Source organism: Ursus maritimus, unplaced genomic scaffold (genome assembly GCF_017311325.1).
Source record: "Ursus maritimus isolate PB19 unplaced genomic scaffold, ASM1731132v1 scaffold_2, whole genome shotgun sequence".
NCBI classification, from domain to species: domain Eukaryota; kingdom Metazoa; phylum Chordata; class Mammalia; order Carnivora; family Ursidae; genus Ursus; species Ursus maritimus.
In genome coordinates, this window is record NW_024424452.1 from 45,939,638 (window position 1) to 45,958,761 (window position 19,124).

Here is a 19,124-nt window from a genome sequence, read left to right on the forward strand (position 1 = left end):
CAGCGAGAGAGGGAACATAAGCAGGGGGAGTGGGAGAGGAAGAAGCAGGCTCCCAGCGGAGCAAGGAGCCCGATTGCAGGGCTCGATCCCAGGACCTGGGGATCAGGCCCTGAGCTGAAGGCAGACGCTTAACGATTGAGCCACCCAGGCGCCCCTCTCAGAAATTTCTAATCTGTTTCTCTCTGGTTATTCTGCTTTCCCTCGGCAATTCCATTTTATTTTATTTTATTTTATTCTATTCCACGAGCAGCTATTCACTGCCTATTACTGTAAGACACTCTATTTAGCATTTTTAAATAACCATAGCTTAATAAGGGAACTAAGATGTCCAGACGCCTATCCAGGGACATTCACCAGCACACCATCACCTAATGGCTAAAGTGATGGTCTCTCTCAACCTTCTCTCTCTTCATTCCACGTGCATGCCTTTGGATTTGTTATGATTGAGCCTGTGTTATTCAGACATGACTTGGTTGAAAATAATTCTCTTCTTGTTTTGATTTCCTTTCTTATTTTTGCTTTCTGCTCTTTCTGTTTTGCATGGAACTATTTGATGTTTCCAAATTTCTGTAATTCTCCAAGCACTGGAGAATCCCAGCATTTGGCAGGGTATATACTTTCTAGCCGGAATCTCACTTTGGCCTCCCAGCACTGAGAAAGGTCAGGTGTGACCCAGCCCAAGTGTCACTGAGTCCTGGAGGATCAATGAAGAGGCAAAGAAGTTCTGAAATGGGCTTAGGTGCACTCCGAAGCCCCTGGGTTCTGCTGGGCTTCTCCTGGCACGGTCTGCCATAGATCACTCATTCAGCTGTCTTGTGGACTATGTTTTTTGCCTAGAGAGACACTGAAGAAGTGTCGGAGGAGTCCCGTGAACCTACTACTCAGAGGTTAATGCTACCTGCACCGCAGTGTGTGGGTCGAAGGGGAGGGCATGTGAAGAATAGAGCCTCGTGTGCGAAAGTTAGTGAGGGAGAAGAATATGTAGTAAGGTTTTGGTCCCAGCACCATCATTTTCTAGATTTTTTGACCTTAGAGAAGTCTTTTAACCTCATTGGGCCTCAGTGTCCTCATCTCCCTCCCTCGTGAGTTTCTATCCCCTCCTTTATAGGTTCAGATAAGATAATGTGTAAGAAGTTTTGTATACTGGAAAGTGCTGTGCCTATGAAGATGGTGGGTGGCATGCCCTTTCGGACATATTTCATAGGTAGCTAATCCAGCAAAATTTACTGGATGCAAGATTGTCTTTAGGGTCTTTATGGCTTAGGCAGCCCAAAGTACATTGAGATGGGAGATGGATTAAAAAGAAGGACAAAGAGTATGTGAAAGAGAGATAATGTCTACGATTTGAAAGTCAAGGAGTAGTAAAGGGGGCTTCCTGTTTTTCTAAATAAACCTAAGAGTATGTATAACTTTGATAAACATATGTCCCAAATACAAAATAATTCCTTTGTCATATATGTATGTGTATGTAAATTTAAAGTTTATTGTTTGTATCTTGATTATAAGTTTTTATGTAGTCATAAAAAAAGATGGGCAAATAATCAATTTTTTTTCATTTCTTCTTTTAAAATTTTGAACACTGTATGAATTCAGAAGAATCAAACAATTAAAATCTTGGCAAAATCTCGTATTTAAGAGAAACAGTTTCTCACTGATGTTATGTCTTTACTCCAATGGAGCTGATTTTTAAAAAAATCAGATTTTTTATCCATTATGAATTTTATAGCATTCTGGGAAGCTCTGTCATAACTCTGTTTTTGCTGACTTCATTTATTTATTTCTTGGCAAATAGTTACTATGTGCTTGCTCTCTGCTAGGTGCTAGTCTAGGTTTTAGTGATCGAGAAGACCAATAAGATTTTAGATGTTTATGGTCATTCATTACCTTAGACAATCACTCCTTTAAATTCTGCGGAGCAATACAAATGTGGACAAAATTCAGTTTGGAAAATTGGTGTCCAGGATTGGGTTAATAAGATTTTACTGTTTAAATTTTCACTGTCATTCCTTGTACAGTGAGTATCAGCAGAGCCAGATGTTGTGCAAAAAAAAAAAAGACACAAAGTTTAATATTTTATTTTTCATAATTTATTTTTTAAATTAATAGACTTTATATTTTAGAGCAGTTTTAGCTTTACAGAAAAATCGAGAAGAAAGCACTGAGTTCCTGAACACTCCCTTTCCCTTTGCACACAGCTTCCCTGTTAGCATCTTGTATTACTATTACATTTCATTTTTCAATCAATTACTCAATATGTATTCATTAAACATCCACTATGTGTTCTACGCTAGTTATGATGGAGGTAGAAGAGAGTAAATCATATTTACGCCCCTCAAATTGTTTATAATGTTGTGTATCTATAGGTTGGAGCCCCTCATTCATTAAAAATTTTTTGTTGTGCACTTAGTGCCTGCCTGATTCAGGCTAAGGTTTAGTACAACACCTGGACATAGTAGACATTCGATAATTATCTGTTGAATATATGAAAAATGAGAATGAAGGATCTAGAAGTAGAAGACATCATCCCTGGCCTTAGGAGCTTGGGGAACAACTGGCATCTATGACAAGGACTAGAGAAAATTTCAGAAATCGATAAAATAGTCTTGGATCTCAGTAAAGGTGACGTTGCTACAGGCAAAGAAGGCATAAAGCAATCGTGACAGTCTCAGCTTCCGTACTGGGATTGTCTTTCTTATCGGAGGCATACAAAGCATAAGAGGAATGGCGAAGGTTATAAGGCTGCTGGCACTTGTCCTTGAGGACATACCCTCTTGAGATTCTGGGGAACAAGCTGATCTGAAGAAGAGAGCAGTGGGAGTTAAATTCAGTCAAGAGCAGATAATTCTTCCTAGGACAGAGGTGGTTCTACTTTTAGAATGTTCATGTTGTGTAGAGTTTGTAAAGGGAGATAATGTTAAAATAACATCACAGCAAATGAAATCGAAACCCTAATCCTAGTAAATTCCAGCAAGTTATTTTGTGGATATTGACAAACTGATTCTAAAGTTTATATGGAGAGGCAGGAGACCTGGAATCAGCCAACTCAGTATTGAAGGAGAAGAGCGAAGTCAGATGACTGACAGCTGATTTCGAGGCTTACTCTGAAGTCACAGACAATGTGGTATAATCAAAACACTGTGGTGTTGGTGAAAGAATAGACAAATAGACCAATGGAACAGGATAGAGAGCCCAGATAAATACAGTCAACAGATCTTTGACCAAGGAGCAAAGACAATACAATGGAGAAAATACAGTCTTCAATAAATGGTGCTGGAACAACTGGACACCTGTGTGCAAAAAGAAAATGAATAAATCGAGTCATAGATCTCTCAGAAGAATTAACTCAAAATGAATCGTGGACCTAAATGTAAGATACATAGCTAAAAACTCCAGAAGATAATATAGAAGAAAGTCTAGGTGACCTTGGGTATGGCAATGACTTTTTAGACACAACACTAGAGATGTGATTCTTTTCTTAAAAATTTTAATTCCAGTTAGTTAACATACAGCATAATATTAGGTGTGCAATATAGTGATTCGACACGTCCACACATCACCCGGCGCTCATCACGAGTGCCCTCCTTCATCCCCATCACCTATGAAAGATGCGATTCTTGAAAGAATTGATAAGCTGGGCTTCTTTAAAATGAGAAGCCTCTGCTTTGTGAAAGACAATGTTAAGACAATGAGAATACAAAACACAGACTGGCAGAAAATATTGGCAAAAAACACATCTGATAGAGGATGGTTATCCAAAATATCCAAAGAACACTTCAAATTCAGTGATAAGAAAAGGAACAATCTGATTAAAAAATGGACAAACGACCTGAACAAACATCTTACCAAAGAAGAACACAGATAGCAAGTAAGCATATGAAAAGATGTTCAATATGATATGTCATTAGAAAATTTCAGATTAAAGCAACAATAAGTTACCACTATATACCTGTTAGAATGGCCAAAATCCAGAATACTGACAACACCAAATGCCACAAGAACTCTCACTCACTGCTGGTGGGAATGCAAAATGGTATGGCCACTTTGGAAGACAGTTTGGCAGTTTTTTTTTTTTTTAATAAAACTAAAACTACTCTTACCATATGATTAAAAAGTCATACTCCTTGGTATTTCCCCAAATGAATTGAAAGCGTATGTCCACACAGAAACTTGCCTTAGATATTTGTGATGTTTATAGCAGCTTTATTTGTAATTGCCAAGTGTGTAAACTGAGCGGATAAACTGGTCCATTCAGGCAATGGAATATTATTCTGCCATGAAAAGAAATTAGCCATCGAGCTATGAAAAAAAAAAAACAAGGAAGAACATTCAGTGCATATGACTAAGTGAAAGAAGCCAATCTGCATTCTGTGTGGTTCCAACTCTAGGACTTTCTGGAAAAGGCAAAACTATGGAGACAGTGACAAGATGAGTGGTTGCTGGGGGTTAGTGGGGAGGGAGAGATGAATATGCAGAACACGGAGGGTTTTTAAGGCAGTGCAACTGTTCCGTATGATACTAAATGGTAAATACTTGTCATTATAACTTTGTCCAAATCCATAGAATGTACAACACCGAGAGTGAACCTTCATGTCAACTATGGACTTTGGGTGATAATGACATGTCAGCGTAAGCTCACTGAGAGTTAGAAATATACCACTGTTGGTGCTCCTGGGTGGCTTAGTCAGTTGGGCATCAAACTCTTGACCTCAGCTCAGGTCTTGATCTCAGGGTCGTGAGTTCAAGCCCCACAGTGTACCATGGTGGTGTAAGATATTGATGTGGGGGAGGTTGTGTGTGTGTGGGGGGGTGTGTGGATAGGGGGTATATGAAAACGCTCTGGTTTCTGCCCAGCTTTGCTGTGAACTGAAAACTGCTCTGAAGAATGAAGTTCCAAATCCCAAATTTCTAGCATTTTGATTTCATCCTGGCTACCTTTTTATTTGAAGGCAGACCTTGTATTATAGTTATAATGATGAGCATTTTTTTAAGCCTTTATTTACTTGAGAGAGAGAGAGAGAGCACACGCACAGGCAGGCAGTGTGGCAGAGGGAGAGGGAGAAGCAGGCTCCCCGCTGAACAAGGAGCCCGACACGGAGCTCGACCCGAGGACCTTGGGATCATGACCTGAGCCAAAGGCAGACGCTTAATCGACTGAGCCACCCAGGTGCCCCATGATAAGCACTGCTATTTAAAAATTATTTTTATTTTTCAGATAACTATTGCTATTCTACCCTAACTTTAGTCATATCTTATTTATTAAAGATAACAGAGGCAAAACCCTTGCTATCAGTGGTTAAAACGATTGATAAAGACGAATGTAACAGGTTGATAGCAGATATTTGGGGAATCTATTTGTCACATCATTCAAACTATAATAACTATCACCTGGAAGGATAGTCATTTGTTTTAACTAATGTAACATACAAATATTCTCACTTAAAATCATGATGTGGTAGAAAGAGTGGGATAGGCTAGGTTAAAAGAGTAAGCTTTTTTTTTTTTTTTTAAGATTTATTTGAGAGAAAGCGAGTGAGAGAGAGATAGAAGGAGCGGGGGGGGGGGGGGGGGGGCTGGGGACAGGGAGAGGGAGAAGCAGACTCTGCTGAGCAGGGAGCCCGATGTGGGGCTCCATCCCAGGACCCTGGGATCATGACCTGAGCCGAAGGCAGACACTTCACTGACTGAGCCACCCAGGTGCCCCAAGAGTAAGTTTTTTTAAAAAAGTTTTTGTTTAAATTCCAGTTAACATAGTGTAATATTAGTTTCAGGTGTGTGATACAGTGATTCAGCACTTCCATACATCACCTGGTGCTCATCACAAGTGCCCTCCTAAATCTCCATCACCTGTTGCACCCATCCCTCCCCCCCCCCCAGCTCCCTCTGGTGATTCTCAGTGTGTTCTCTATAGTTGAGTCTGTTTCTTGGTTTGTCTTTCTCTCTCTTTCTCTTTTTTCCCCCTTTGCTTATTGGTTTTGTTTCTTAAATTCCACATATGAGTGAAATCATGTGTATTTGTCTTTCTCTGACTGACTTATTTCACTTAGCATTATACCATCTAGCTCTATCCACATCATTGCAAATGGCAAGATTTCATTCTTTTTCATAGCTGAGCAATATTCCCTTGTATACACATAGCACATCTTCATCATTCATTCATCAACTGATGGTTACTTGGGCCATTTCAGTAGTTTGGCTATTGTAGATAATGCTGCTATAAACATTGGGGAGCATGTATCCCATTAAGTTAGTATTTTTGTATCCTTTGGGTAAATACCTAATAGTGCAATTGCTGGGAGGTAGGGTAGCTCTGATTTTAAACTTTTTGAGAAATCTCCATACTGTTTTCCAGAGTGGCTGCAACAGTTAGCATTCCCACCAGCAGTGCACAAGGGTTTCCTTTTCCCCATCTTCGCCAACACTTTTTTCTTGTGTTCAACAACACACCATTCTGACAGGCGTGAGGTGATAACTCATTGTGGTTTTGTTTTGCATTTTCCTGATGATGAGTGATGTTGAGCATCTTTTCATGTGTCTGTTGGCCATCTGCATGTCTTCTTTGGAAAAATGTCTATTCATGTCTTCTGCCCATTTTTAGATTGGATTATTCAGTTTTTGGGTGTTGAGTTTTTAAATCTAACTTTGCCACGTATTAACAGTTGGACTTCGTGCAAGTATATTTTAAACCTATCTGCATTTCAACTTTCTCCTCTATAAAGGGCAATATGAAATTTCCCTATCTTCTAGTTCAGTCATGTTAATCACTGTCCGTGCCAGCACCCACTCCCCCATTTTCACTTTTATAGCTAAGTCTTCAATCACTACAGTCTGCCTGCAGTTCTCACCCAATCCCATGTGCTCTGAATAGCCTCCTCTGTCCTCTCATGTTCGCTCAACACTGCCCTTCTCTAAAGGCCAGCTTGAGTTTCATATCCTCTGGCCAACTCAGATCTTACTTCTTGGAATCCCTAGTTCTTTTGGTCACAATCACGTCGTCTAGCGAGGAACATGTCTTAGGTGATCTCTATAACTCACTTTGTAGCATAATCTGTAAGGATTTGCTGAGCTCTCAATACATATTCTGTTAAGGTCTTATTATTCGATTAGCACAGTGTTATTTGTTGCTTGGAAAATTCTTAGAGGGCTGTAATGGAAGCCTCATCTACTGCAGTCTTTGAGGATGTAAGGGAGCTCAATAGATTTCTATTACTTGGTTATTCTGTGAGATGAGGATGTCCAGAGAGGCAGGTTACAGAGAAATTAGACTGGGCTTGCTATCAGAAGGGCTGGGCTCAATTCCTGCCTCTCGTGAGCTGTGAAAATTGAAGAAAGGAACTAATTAATGTCTTAGTGACTACAAATGAGAAGGAATAAACTCACATGTGAACACTTGGTACCCTGAGTATATAATGCACACAGGGCTAATTTTTTAAAAGGCAATAAATAGAGAATGGTTATTCCCAGAGACTCGATTCAGGTTTCAGGATACAGCCCCAGATTTGGCTTCTGGCTTGATGATGGGCAGAGCTGGTGTGTTTTTTCTGATCATGCTTCTCTCATGGGTTTGCTCAGACCTCTGGGAATAGAAGTACTTACCTTTCACTGTCCCCTCACTAGTGCTAATTCTTCTCTGAAACCCATTTCGTTTAAAAAAAGTTATTGAAAAATTCTCATTTGAACGTTTAGTGTCATGTAAAAAGCAAAATTAACTGTTGCTTATTGTCATGTTGGAGGTGAAAAAGATTTTAAACCTTTTGTTCATACATTCATTACTAAAGGGACGTCAAGCTAGGGTATACATTCTAGACTTACGTGGGTCCCTCAAAGGAGTGTGAAAAGTTACTTTCTAACCCTTTGCTGTGCTTTTGGTGATAAACTTTGTTTTTTGCAAGATAGAAGGTGATCGATGGTCTTCTTATTGTCTCTTCCTAACTTTCTGAGGGTACTTGCCTCTCTCATTTTCATGACTTAAGGTGCTAACTTTGGCCTCTCTAACCAGGTCCACAGGCACCCCCTTTTTCCAGAAAAAAGGGGGGCTCTGCTGTGCTGTATGCTTAGGTGTAGGAAGTTCCAGCCCTAGGATCCCAGGTCTCCTGACTTTCATTTTCTAATTGACCATGTAGTTGCCAATATTTATGATAGATATTCAAAGACACTCAGGGTGTCTAAAGTTACCTATGAATCGTATGCAAACTTCAAATGACTGTGCACTTCCGGGTGATCCTATCACCTGGAGCTTTGGGCCTTGGGCAGAGTTTTCTGGGAGACAACAGGAGCACTGAAATAGGTGGAAGATCTCATTTCTAGGCCTAGCTTCCTAAGTAGTACGAATCTTGAAAGAAATTTCAGTGGTTAAGATCTAAGTCTTCATTTGAGTTGGTCAGGGTAAGGAAAAGTCTGGTGAAGTTCTTAGGCAGGTAAATAGAAAAAAAAGAGTTTGACACTTTACAAATGGCCCCACATTTGTTACCTGCAGACTGTGTATAACACACGAGTCCTGGTTTTGAGGGAGATGGTGCATGTGAAAAGTCTAGATACACTTCCAATGTTGCTTTGCACAAAGGTGATTAAGGCATGAGCCGGGGTACCTCCCAATTTCTTTTGAAAATAAGCTGATATTGGGTTTCCAAAGAAGTATTGAAAAAGTCATAATGAAAAAAATAGAAACTTTATTGAATGTTTCTACTTAATGCTATATTTTAGTGGTGGTTTTTATAACAAAGTACTTGGCGGGGTGTGAGTGGGGAAGGTGCTGATACTTCAGTGTTTGGAGCCTCTAAAGGTTCTTAATCTAGCCCTTTGTAGGAGCATAAGCCATAATTGTCATCCCTGATTCGTTCCTGAATTTACTCGGCTACAGTTCCTCAGGGCCGTTGGAGATTCTATTCAAATATAGATGTTTCTCGTGTGCCTGGGTGGCTCAGTCGTTAAGCGACTGCTTCGGCTCAAGGTGTGATCCCAGAGTTCTGGGACTGAGCCCCACATCAGGCTCCTCTGCTAGGAGCCTGCTTCTTCCTCTCCTACTCCCCCTGCTTGTGTTCCCTCTCTCGCTGGCTGTCTCTCTCTCTCTCTGTCAAATAAATAAACAAAATCTTAAAAAAAAAATAGGTGTTTCTGTTAGATGAGTCTATTCAAAAATAGATTATGATTCTATTCAAAAATACATTCAGGGGCGCCTGGGTGGCTCAGTCAGTTAAGCTTCTGCCTTCGGCTCAGGTCATTATCTCGGGGTCTTGGGATCGAGCCCTGCATCAGGCTCCCTGCTCAGTGGGAAGTCTGCCTCTCCCTCTGTTGCTCCCCCTGCTTGAGTGCTCTCTCTCTCTCTCTCTCAAATAAATAAATAAATAATCTTAAAAACAACAACAACAACAAAAAAACCCCAAAACACATTCAAATCTATCCCTGTGATGAGGTTATTCTAGTTTCTACTGAGTGATCCGGCAACAAGCATTAGGGAAAAACATCCACCCCACCGATGATGGGGTCTTAAAACACTTTCTTCTGAATAAATGAGGGTTCGATGACAGTGGTGACAAAGCATGGCGATGCCTAGACCCTCGTCCTTTCCTTTGATCAGAACTCAGCAATTCCCAGCCCCACTGGTAACCACAATTCTTAGGGCCAGTCATGTGGCTTCAAGTGTGAGGTGAATGGTGTTTCATATTCAAAGAAGCTATTCTCTTGACCAACACCCCTCCCCCCCAAGAGTAGTAGCCTTGCTGATGCTGATGTAAGGTGCTTTGGGAAGTTAATGAAATGGCACAGAAGCCTTTATGGAACAGACATCCCAGGGGTGGCTTTGGTCATGGTTTCTGAAGGAGCAGATTCTCTGCTGCTTACCCTTGATGAAAAGATGGGAGCAGGCTTTTCATAGGAGGCAGGTGCTGATGGGATAGACTCAGCTCTCTAAACATCTTTCCTTACGATTATCCAATTTGATGTTACTCAAACCTGAACAATATATAGAGGTATTTTATAGGAAATTTTTTTCAGCTTCACAAGGTAATTGATTATTTAGATGTTATTAAAATATGTACAAATATAAAACAAACATAACTATAAACTCCATAAAATAAATTAAGAACATTATTTTACTGTGTCAAATGATGTGGTGAGTTGAACCTAACCACTAGTGCAGAGGGTAAAGATAGAGTAGAACCATGTGGCCTCAGGGCCTGGTCTATGTTTAATCTGGATCTGTTATTTAAATGTAATTAATACCCATGCAGAAAATGCCTATTGGTGTAAGCATGTTAAGCAAATTGTTAATAATAGCCTCAAGGGTTTATACGTTCAGGAAAATCAAATCTCATACTTAACCAAACTCTGCAAGTAGGAAATGGTCAAATGTTAGTATTTATTTATTTATTTATTTGGCCGGGGGCGGGGGGGGGGGCGGTGGTTGTGGAGCAGAGCAGAGAGAGCGGGACAAGCAGACTCTGTGCCGAGCACAGAGCCCGATGCCAGGCTCGATCTCATGAGCCTGACTGAGATCATGACCTGAGCCGAAATCAAGAGTCCTGTTGCTCTACTGACTGAGCCAGCCACCCAGGCACCCCCAAATGCCAGTTTTAATGAGGTATCATTTGATAATTTGTTATATCGTCTATTCACTTGAGGTAAGATTAGACTGGTGATGATATTGAAATTGCTACAAATGAGCATCTCATGTAATTACTAATAGAATTAGAGACAGAAGCATTCTGCTTTGTGTATTTATGCCTTGGGTTTCTGCTTATAAGCCGGTGGGTGTTGGTATGTAAGAAGTCAGAGTCCACATCACACATCTGCTCGCAGCATGTCTATGGCGAGCAGATTGAACTGCCCCACACCATTGATGACTCAGCTCTCCCACCATGTCCTGTTTGTAGGTTGGCTCTTGACTTGATCTGGCTCTCATTTGGCCTTTGTACGGTCGTGAACACAAGTGGAAAGGCAGGCACTGAAACTGCATGACAGTACTTGGTTCCCACCCATATTAAGAGTTTCAAACTATAGAATCGTAGGTATAAAATTTTAAAAATTCTAGAAATTTTGTGGGCAGCCAGAACACACTTACACTTGGGGACACTGCCTTTAAACTAAATTCAGACTCCATTGTTTCTCGGGAAAGACTTTCTGATCTCCCTGCTCTCTTTAAAGTGTTTTCGTAATTAAAAATAATAATCGTGATGAATTCAGAGTGATGTGTTTATTGTGTACCAGGATTTGGGTGAAGCCCTTTCCATATATAATCTCACTGAAGCCCTTGAGAGAGTTGTGTGAGGTGGGTGTTTCTCTTATTTTATGTAGGCGGACACATGGCGTGAATCACAGAGCGGTTTGCACGCATGTCTCCCTTATGGCCACACCTGGCTTTTCTGTTGTTCTCTGTGCGTGAACTTCCATTCTGTATCAGGAACTTCCCTTGTGCTGGAAGCAGTCACCCCTGTTTTATACAATCTCCTTAGAAGCCTGTTTTTCCACTGGCCAGTGGGTCTCTAACCTGAGTATATGTCAGAATCACAATTTAAAAAATGCAGCTCCACCACAGGCTTAACTGAGTAGGACATTTTCTGTGCAGCGTCCAGGGGCCCTGCATTTTTCTTTTAAACAACCTCCCCCAGGTGATTTTGTGGCAGGTGTTCCTCTGATGCACTGTGAGTAAAAGCGTGTCTGACCATAGCTGCCTCGTGGTTGTCTTCTAACCACCTCTGCGTCCCTAAGACTTGCTCACTAAACGTTTGTTTGAATAATTCAGAGAATGAATGAAGAAGCAATTGTCATTAGAGAATATGTTCTTGAGAAGAACTCTCTTTTGGCCAGACCGAACTCTCTTTTGGCCAGACCTTTGGAAAAATGTAAAGATACGTGTTTAAATATCACGTAATATACTCAGGCTAGACTCTCCCCTGGGGGCCACACATGTCAAGACGCCTACAGGAAGGTGGCGGAAAACACAGCTCTGTCTTCCAGAAAAAAGAACAAAACCTCGCCGGGTCCTTTGGCACGGGATGGGATCTGTCTTCCTTCCTTTTAATAAAACCAAGATCAATTGAACTAGAAAAATTTCAATGCCTGTGAGGCCCAGGAAGAGGTTAGTTTCCCTAGTGTTTTATAGATGTGGGGTTTTCTGCTTAACGTGTAGTTCTGTGGTCAATGTGGATTAATTCTTTTATTCAGCAAGAGTGTTTTTGAATAAGTGCCTTGAATGTAATAAGGCATGGCCTTTTTTCTTCCTGAGTTTATGACCCATCAGAAAATTCAGGAAACAGTAAAGCCATGCAAGTGCGTGCAGGGCTAGGGGCTCTGTGTCTTCAAGAGCAAGAGCTCACGGAAGGGCCGGTGCAGCCGGGGCCCCGGAGCTGGGAGCTGCATGAGACTGGCTAGAATTGGAGAGGCAGGAAGCAGAGAACAGGCAGAGGGGAGCCTTGGCATCCACACTGCTTATGGCTGGCCGGTTCGGCTAACAGAGAGGATGTGCGCCTGGGGCGGTAGAAATTTGCACCGCGGAGCACAGAGAAATACCATTGCATACATGTGTTTTCTTACATTAAGGGGAGCTTCAGATGTTGTGGAGTTTGGAACATTCTTTTTTTTATCTTGAAGCAGGTAAAGTGCTGTTTGAAGATTAATGTGACTGTAGCTTGTGAGGTATGTGGCAGGGGAGAAGGGGTTGACAGGAGACTCATTAGAAGGCTGCCCTTGGTCGTCCAGATCTGGTTGGGTTTGGACCAGGGTGGTAGAGTGAGCAAGGAAAAGCCTGAGTGGCTGCAGAAGATACTCGAAGGACACGAGGAGAGAGCATTTCCAGAAATGATGCCGAAGCCCAGGGAAGCTTGCAGGCTGGTGATGTGTGGCGGGAGCACCTGAAGACCCCATTTCCCCACGAGAACTCTTCGTTGGAGACTAGCATCTTCTGCTCCTGACCAGGACCCCAAGTGGGAATTTCTCACATAGCTGTTTCACCCTTTGTTGTTGGCAGAGCAGATGGCTCAGAAGATTCTGGTCTCTCTCCTTCTCTGCCTCCCATCACTTCCCTGCCTGGTTCCCACACTGAGGACCTCTCCGTCCTGACGCTTCTGCGTGGGACCTACCAAGGAAATCTTGCTAATTAGACAAAGGTGGCGTCTCCCAAAGTATAATCTTCGGAAACCTGTGGGTTTTTAAATAGACAACAGCAGGGACAGGGGCAGGGGCAAGAGCCAGAGTTCTGTGGTCAAATAAGTTTGGGAAATATTCTTAGAGAATGACCCAGGTTTCTTCCCTCAGGACTTGCCAGGGTCTTTAATATGGTAATAAGCATTCTGGCCGTCCAAGAGAGGGGTAGCTTATAGCACTCCACAAAAGTTTTGGACCATGGAGTTCTTTTTTCAAGAAGCGTCTTAAGGGAAGAGGGCTTCATAGCATACATTTGGAGAAATTAGAGATTAGAGAGTTTGTCTTAAGAATAAGTCTGTTGCAGGGTGCCTGGGTGGCTCAGTTGGTTAAGCATCAGACTCTTGATTTCGGCTCAGGCCATGATCTCAGGGTCCTGGGTTTGGGCTCCATGCCCAGCCTGGAGTCCGCTTAAGATTCTCTCTCTCCCTCTGCCTCTCCCCCCACTCATGTTCTCTCTCTCTCCCTCAAATAAATAAATTAATCTTTAAGAATAAGTCTCTTGCACTAAAGGTTGGTAGTGAAATGGAAAGAAACAGGAGACTGGAATTTTGTTCTGGGTTCTACTACTAACTGGTTATCTGGTCACTGAACTTCCCCAGGCCTGTTTCCACAGAGGTTACACTAATACTAGATGAACCCTTAAGTTCTTTCAACTCCAGAAGTCTGTGATCTTGTGCACATTCAGAAGAACATCGTCTGTGATTTTTCTACTCTGTAATAACACTGGTGGCAGAGACAGTGGTGGGGAAAGTGAGGGCAGAGGGGCAGTGACAACAAGATGAGTAAGATGTGGTTTGAACCCTGAGCTGATTATGTGGTTGGGCACGGTTACAGGGCTGGACTGTTGTAGCAGAGATAAAAGAAGTTTCCAGTCTGTTCTCAGGCCTCTCTGAATCCAGCCGTGTCATCTGGTGCACGCGCAAGGCCGAGTCGCCAAGGCCGTGCTAATTCCCAGTGGTCACTTAACCATCTAGTTACAGTTTTGGAGCTGTGAGGCCTTAGATAAACCAGTTAGCCCTCTGGGCCTGGGTTTTCTTTGTCTGTGAAGTAAGGGAGTTGGGTTAGATGAGGGACTTCTGATGTTTTAGGAGGAGGAACTATTTTTGAGTTGTTCTGGTTTTTACCTGGGGATGTTCGTTTTCCACCCACTCAAGGCAGATGGGCCCCAAGGCTTGGTCTTCGTTTTTGTTCTCTTCCTTATTTCCAGGTCATTTTACCTGCCTCAGACTTCACTTACTGCTTTTAGGTATTTGATGTTCAACTATGTGTCTCTAACACCGAACTCTCTCTTGAATGCCAGACCTGAATTTCTACCTCTCTGCCCGATGTGTTTACCTGTTTCCATCTTAAGAAAACCAATTCTTTTTTTTTTTTTTTTTGTTTAGGGGGAGGAGGAGTAGAGGAAGGGAGAGAGAGAATCCCAAGCAGACTCCATGCTCAGTGCAGAGCCTGGTGTGGGGCTCTATCCCACAACCTTGAGATCATGACCTAGGCTGAAATCAAGAGTTGGACGCTTAACCTACTGAGCCACCTAGGCCCCCCCTAAGGAACCCAGTTCTTTATGTTCAAAACCAAGTTCACGATCTTCCCTTACATACTAGTTCCTCTTCTGGTTTTCCCAGGTTTTGTTAATAATGACATGCTCCTGGTCACGTGCAGGTTGGAAACCCACCCTTCTTTGACTCCTCCCTTCTTCCCTGCTGTAGCTAGTCACTGGTCAACCGTCAATTCTGTCCGCATTATCATTTCTTTCTTTTCCCTCCCTGATGTTGTTTTTCTAGGTCAGGATCTGGTCAGTCCTTCTGCCCCTTGTCTCTCCTCTGCAGTGTCCCCATGCCAGGTTAAGCCCATAGCCTCTCAGAACCTGCCATTCCTCTCTTCCAAGGCTGGCAAAATCCTATTTATATTTCAAGAGGCAGCTAGGTGATGCCTCCTCACTCTTTCAGGCCTTCCCTGAACACCCCACTGGCTGCATTTCTCCTTCTTTTAGCACCTTATTCTTGTCTATCTTATTGCTCCCCCCAACCCATGTACGTATATGGTTATATCCCTTATATCTTACGATATGCATTATACACCTTCTTGGAGGCCAAGGGACGCGTTTCCCTAATCAGTAGCACCTGCAGCACCTGATATGCACTAGGAGCTAGAAACGTCATTGGATAAGTTACTTTTACACTATTTACCCATTATTTAAAATAATCATCTATAAATTCAAATAACCTATTCATCTTAATAACTGATCTAATCAAACACTAATTAAATAAAACAAATAATCTATAAATCTCAAACTAATTAAATCTTGGCTTTGATGTCCTGCCATTCTTACTTTTGTGTCTAGGGTAGGGATGATTTTCTGAAGAATTTTGATTTTGATTTCAGCTACAATATTGGGTTAATAAAATCATTAATTTACAGTTAAAGGTAACTCGTCTCTCTTGTGAGACCATCCCTAGGAAGCCGATGGCTTTGCTATTTCATCCACCCCAGGGCTGGTTTCCTTTCTAGCTGGAGCATCACATGATGATGTGGTTTAACACCTGGGCTTTGGAGTAGCACAGACCTGGTTTCGAATTCTGACTCTGCCTTTGTTCGCTGTGCTACCTTGGCAATTTACCTCGTGTCTCCAAAACCGTAGTTTCCTCATCTGTAGATGGAGGTCATGATACATCCGTCCTGTAATTATTGCAGGTGCTGGTTCTACTCCTGGGAATTGTTCAGGAGTAAATCTCTCGTTTCCCATCCTCGCCCAAGGGCTCCTCCAAACCTGGTGGGTTTTCTCTAGGTTCTGTGGGTCTAAAAGTGCAAACCATGCTGTCCCATGTGATTTCAGAGGCAGACTGGAAAGTTGAAACAGAAATGCAGGGAGTGTTGGTGCCTGTTTCCCTAGCGGGGGGAGGAGGGAAGCAGACCTGTGTCTCTCGTTTAGGATCATATGATGACAGACATCTCATGAGATCCTTTTTGTTGGAAAAAAAATTCTCTACCATCTTCTCTTGCCCCAGTCTCTGAGATCTCCAGGCTTCCTAAAAGGCTACACCATTGGGGTTTCCAGTGAAGAGCGAGCCCAGTTTAGGACGTAGGATCAGTCTCCTATCTTATTTCTGATCATAGAACAATAAAGGAAGGAGGCTACCAATTGCCAAGCATTGAACACCTACTGTGTGGTAAGCCCATGTTATAGATAATTACAATTGCTCTTTTTTTAAAAAAAATATTTTATTTAAGAGAGAGAGCGTGCACATGTGTACGTATGAGCAGGGGGAGAGGGAGAAGGAATCTCAAGGAGACTTGGCCCTGAGTGTGGAGCCAACAGGGTGGGGGGTGGGGGGACGATACGGGAAGTGACTCCATCTCACGACCCTGTGATCATGACCTGAGCCGAAAAAGAGTATGATGCTTAACCGACTGAGCCACCCAGGTGCCCCTAGATATTACAATTATTCTTAATAACTTCATAAGATAGGTATCATTACTTCCCTTTTACAAGTAAGCGGAAGCTAAGATTATATAGCTAGTAAATCTTAGAGAGAGGAAGGTGAACCCTCATTGGTCTGCATCAACTTTAGCATTGTAAGCCTGCGGTGTAATTGGACCAAATAACCCCTATGAGGGGAGGGTTTCCTGCAGGTGAGGGGTATTCTGTTTCTATGTCAGGGCAGTTGTGACCTAAGAGGGTTAATCTCTGTTAACTTAGTACCACAGGGAAATAGTTTTTTAGAATCCTGTCTGGGGGCACTTGGACCCTGATCCTGCCTTCCTGCCTCACAATTATGTGACACTGATGATAGTGTGTTTCCAGAAAGGTCGATGTTTGTAAACATTCCTGTAAAAATAGGCACAGAGATTGTTAACACAAGTCTTTCTGGCACAGTGAGGTAAGCCCCAAGTATAATACTGGGTGAGCCCCCTGTAGTGCGGCAAAAAGTTGGGTATTTTCTCCAATTTTGACTACTTTGGTTGCATGCCTTATTGGGGAACTAGAAGCTAGAAGAAAGCTGTACTAATTTATGTGACATCTGTTCTTGCTCCGTGTGGCCCTTTATTCCTATTAAGCCCTGTGTCCTTCACTGAAGAAAGTGGCAAGTAACAGTAGCCGTTGAGCAACCCGTCTGAGTGCTGTGGCGCTGGGCATAGCTGGGTGTTGTCACATCCGCTTAGGGGAGGACAAGAGACCCGCAGAAATGAAGTAATGACATACGCTAAAACGCAGCTCCCCCCAAGGGTAATGGAAAACCCGAGGTGAAATGGATACGGTGCTCACACTTGATTGTTAAAAATTAATAAAAACTCTATATCCCTATATCTTCATTTATGTGTAGATAGTTCTGGAAGACTGCTCAGGTAACTGATAACTAGTGGCGTCGCAGAAAGGCAATGATAATCTGAGGGGGAAGTGAGACCTAATTTGATTGCATGGAGTGGTGAGTCCAGGGCCACCTGAGCACCCCTGGGGGCCCGGGAGACCCTCTCAGGGAATCAACGAGAACAAGACTATTTTCACAATAATCCTAAAATGTTTCACTTTTTTTTTTAAACTCTCATTCTCCCACAGTTACATGGTGGAGTTTTCGAGAGGTTAAGTGATATGTAATATTGCAACAGATTGAATTCAGAAGCAGATATGAGAATCTGTGTTCGATTAAGCCAGATATCAAAGGGATTCTTTAAAATGTAAAATAATGCGACTCCTCTCATTATGTATTTTTTGAAAATAGCTATTTTTATTTAAAAAATCATTATTTATGTTAACACATAATCATCATAATTTAATAATGTTTAAGAAACTAAAAATAATAAAATTTAATAATTATTTCAAATAAATAATAAATTAAAAATTCTGTTTTAATTTCTAAGTTGATAAATATCAGTAGGTGTAATAACCCCCAGAAACAAAATGTCCTGGAGATCCCTTTGGTGTCTGGGGCACTTAGGGGCTTCTGTTTGATAGTCATACCCAACAGTGTCAAGTAGGAAAGAAAATGTGAATGAAGCAAACGTTGGTAACATGATATTGCTTTCCCTTTTTCCTCCTCCATAAAGGGATATCTACAAGTGGTCTGGAGTTCCGTGCTCTAGAAAGTTCCAACGCTTGTGGCTTGAAGCAAAGACATTGCGACGGTTGAAGAGACACAGAAGCCAGCTGTCGTGGAGGTTCCTGTTCCTCGGAGAATGTTCTGCACCCATGGATGTAAGTAGGGCCAGTCACTGAAGCTGTCACCCCATGAGCCGGGGAGCGATGGCAGGAGGGGTGCCCTGAAGCCCCTCACTTACCTGGCTTGTGTCATAAGGACCGTTGGGCATGTGGGTTCTGTGCCAAGAGCTGGTATCAGAGATCATGTATTTGATTGTATGGGAAAGCAGATATTGAATGTCAGCTCACACCTGACTGATCCAGATGTGGCTACCCCCAGGTTAGAGGCCGATCCTGGGGTGTCCTGGCTCAGGCATCTTCCCTGACTCTGAGGAGCCCAGGGTATTTCGGCCTTCCCTGTCCTTACAGGGCCACTGGAATCTCAGGGTTCCCACATCAATCTGGCTTTCTCCTAATTTCATTCATATATTTTTTTTATAAGTTGCCTTCTTCCAGAAATAATTTGAGGTGGCTTAGAGAAAAATAATAATTTGCAGAACTACTAAAACCAGGGTCATTGAAGCAGAGTCCTGTAATAAGGTTTGGAGGAGTTGCACGTACAAGAGAACCTAGCCCGGGTACTTACTGCAGATAAATGCCACGCTTCGCCCTGGGCCTCAGGGCGGGAAGAGGAGCGTGGCACAGCTCCGAGCTTCTGCGAGGAAGCTAGGAAGCGTTCGCCCACGTCAAGGTGGTCTGCTCTGGGTCAATTTTGGTCTCGAGGGGACTTCTCAGGTCATCCTTTAGCCGACTCGGATCCCACTAGTGAGTCTGGAACTGTAGTCATTCCACGAGTCTGCCCGGAGCTCGCTGAAGGCGGAAACCGCGTCTCCTTCCTGCCCGCTTTCCCGGC

At 42.6% G+C, this 19,124-nt stretch overlaps 1 protein-coding gene across 2 annotated transcripts in view; it reads left to right on the plus strand.

Moving 5' to 3' along the window:
* DDR2 (discoidin domain receptor tyrosine kinase 2) overlaps nucleotides 1–19,124 on the plus strand; it is a 183,765-nt gene that overhangs the window by 40,507 nt on the left and 124,134 nt on the right. For both annotated transcript variants that reach the window (XM_008685722.2, XM_008685721.2), the window contains exon 2: nucleotides 18,181–18,328. In XM_008685722.2, coding sequence (XP_008683944.1) covers nucleotides 18,323–18,328 — 6 coding nt within the window. In that variant the 5' untranslated portion in view covers nucleotides 18,181–18,322. The remainder of the gene's footprint in view (nucleotides 1–18,180; nucleotides 18,329–19,124) is intronic.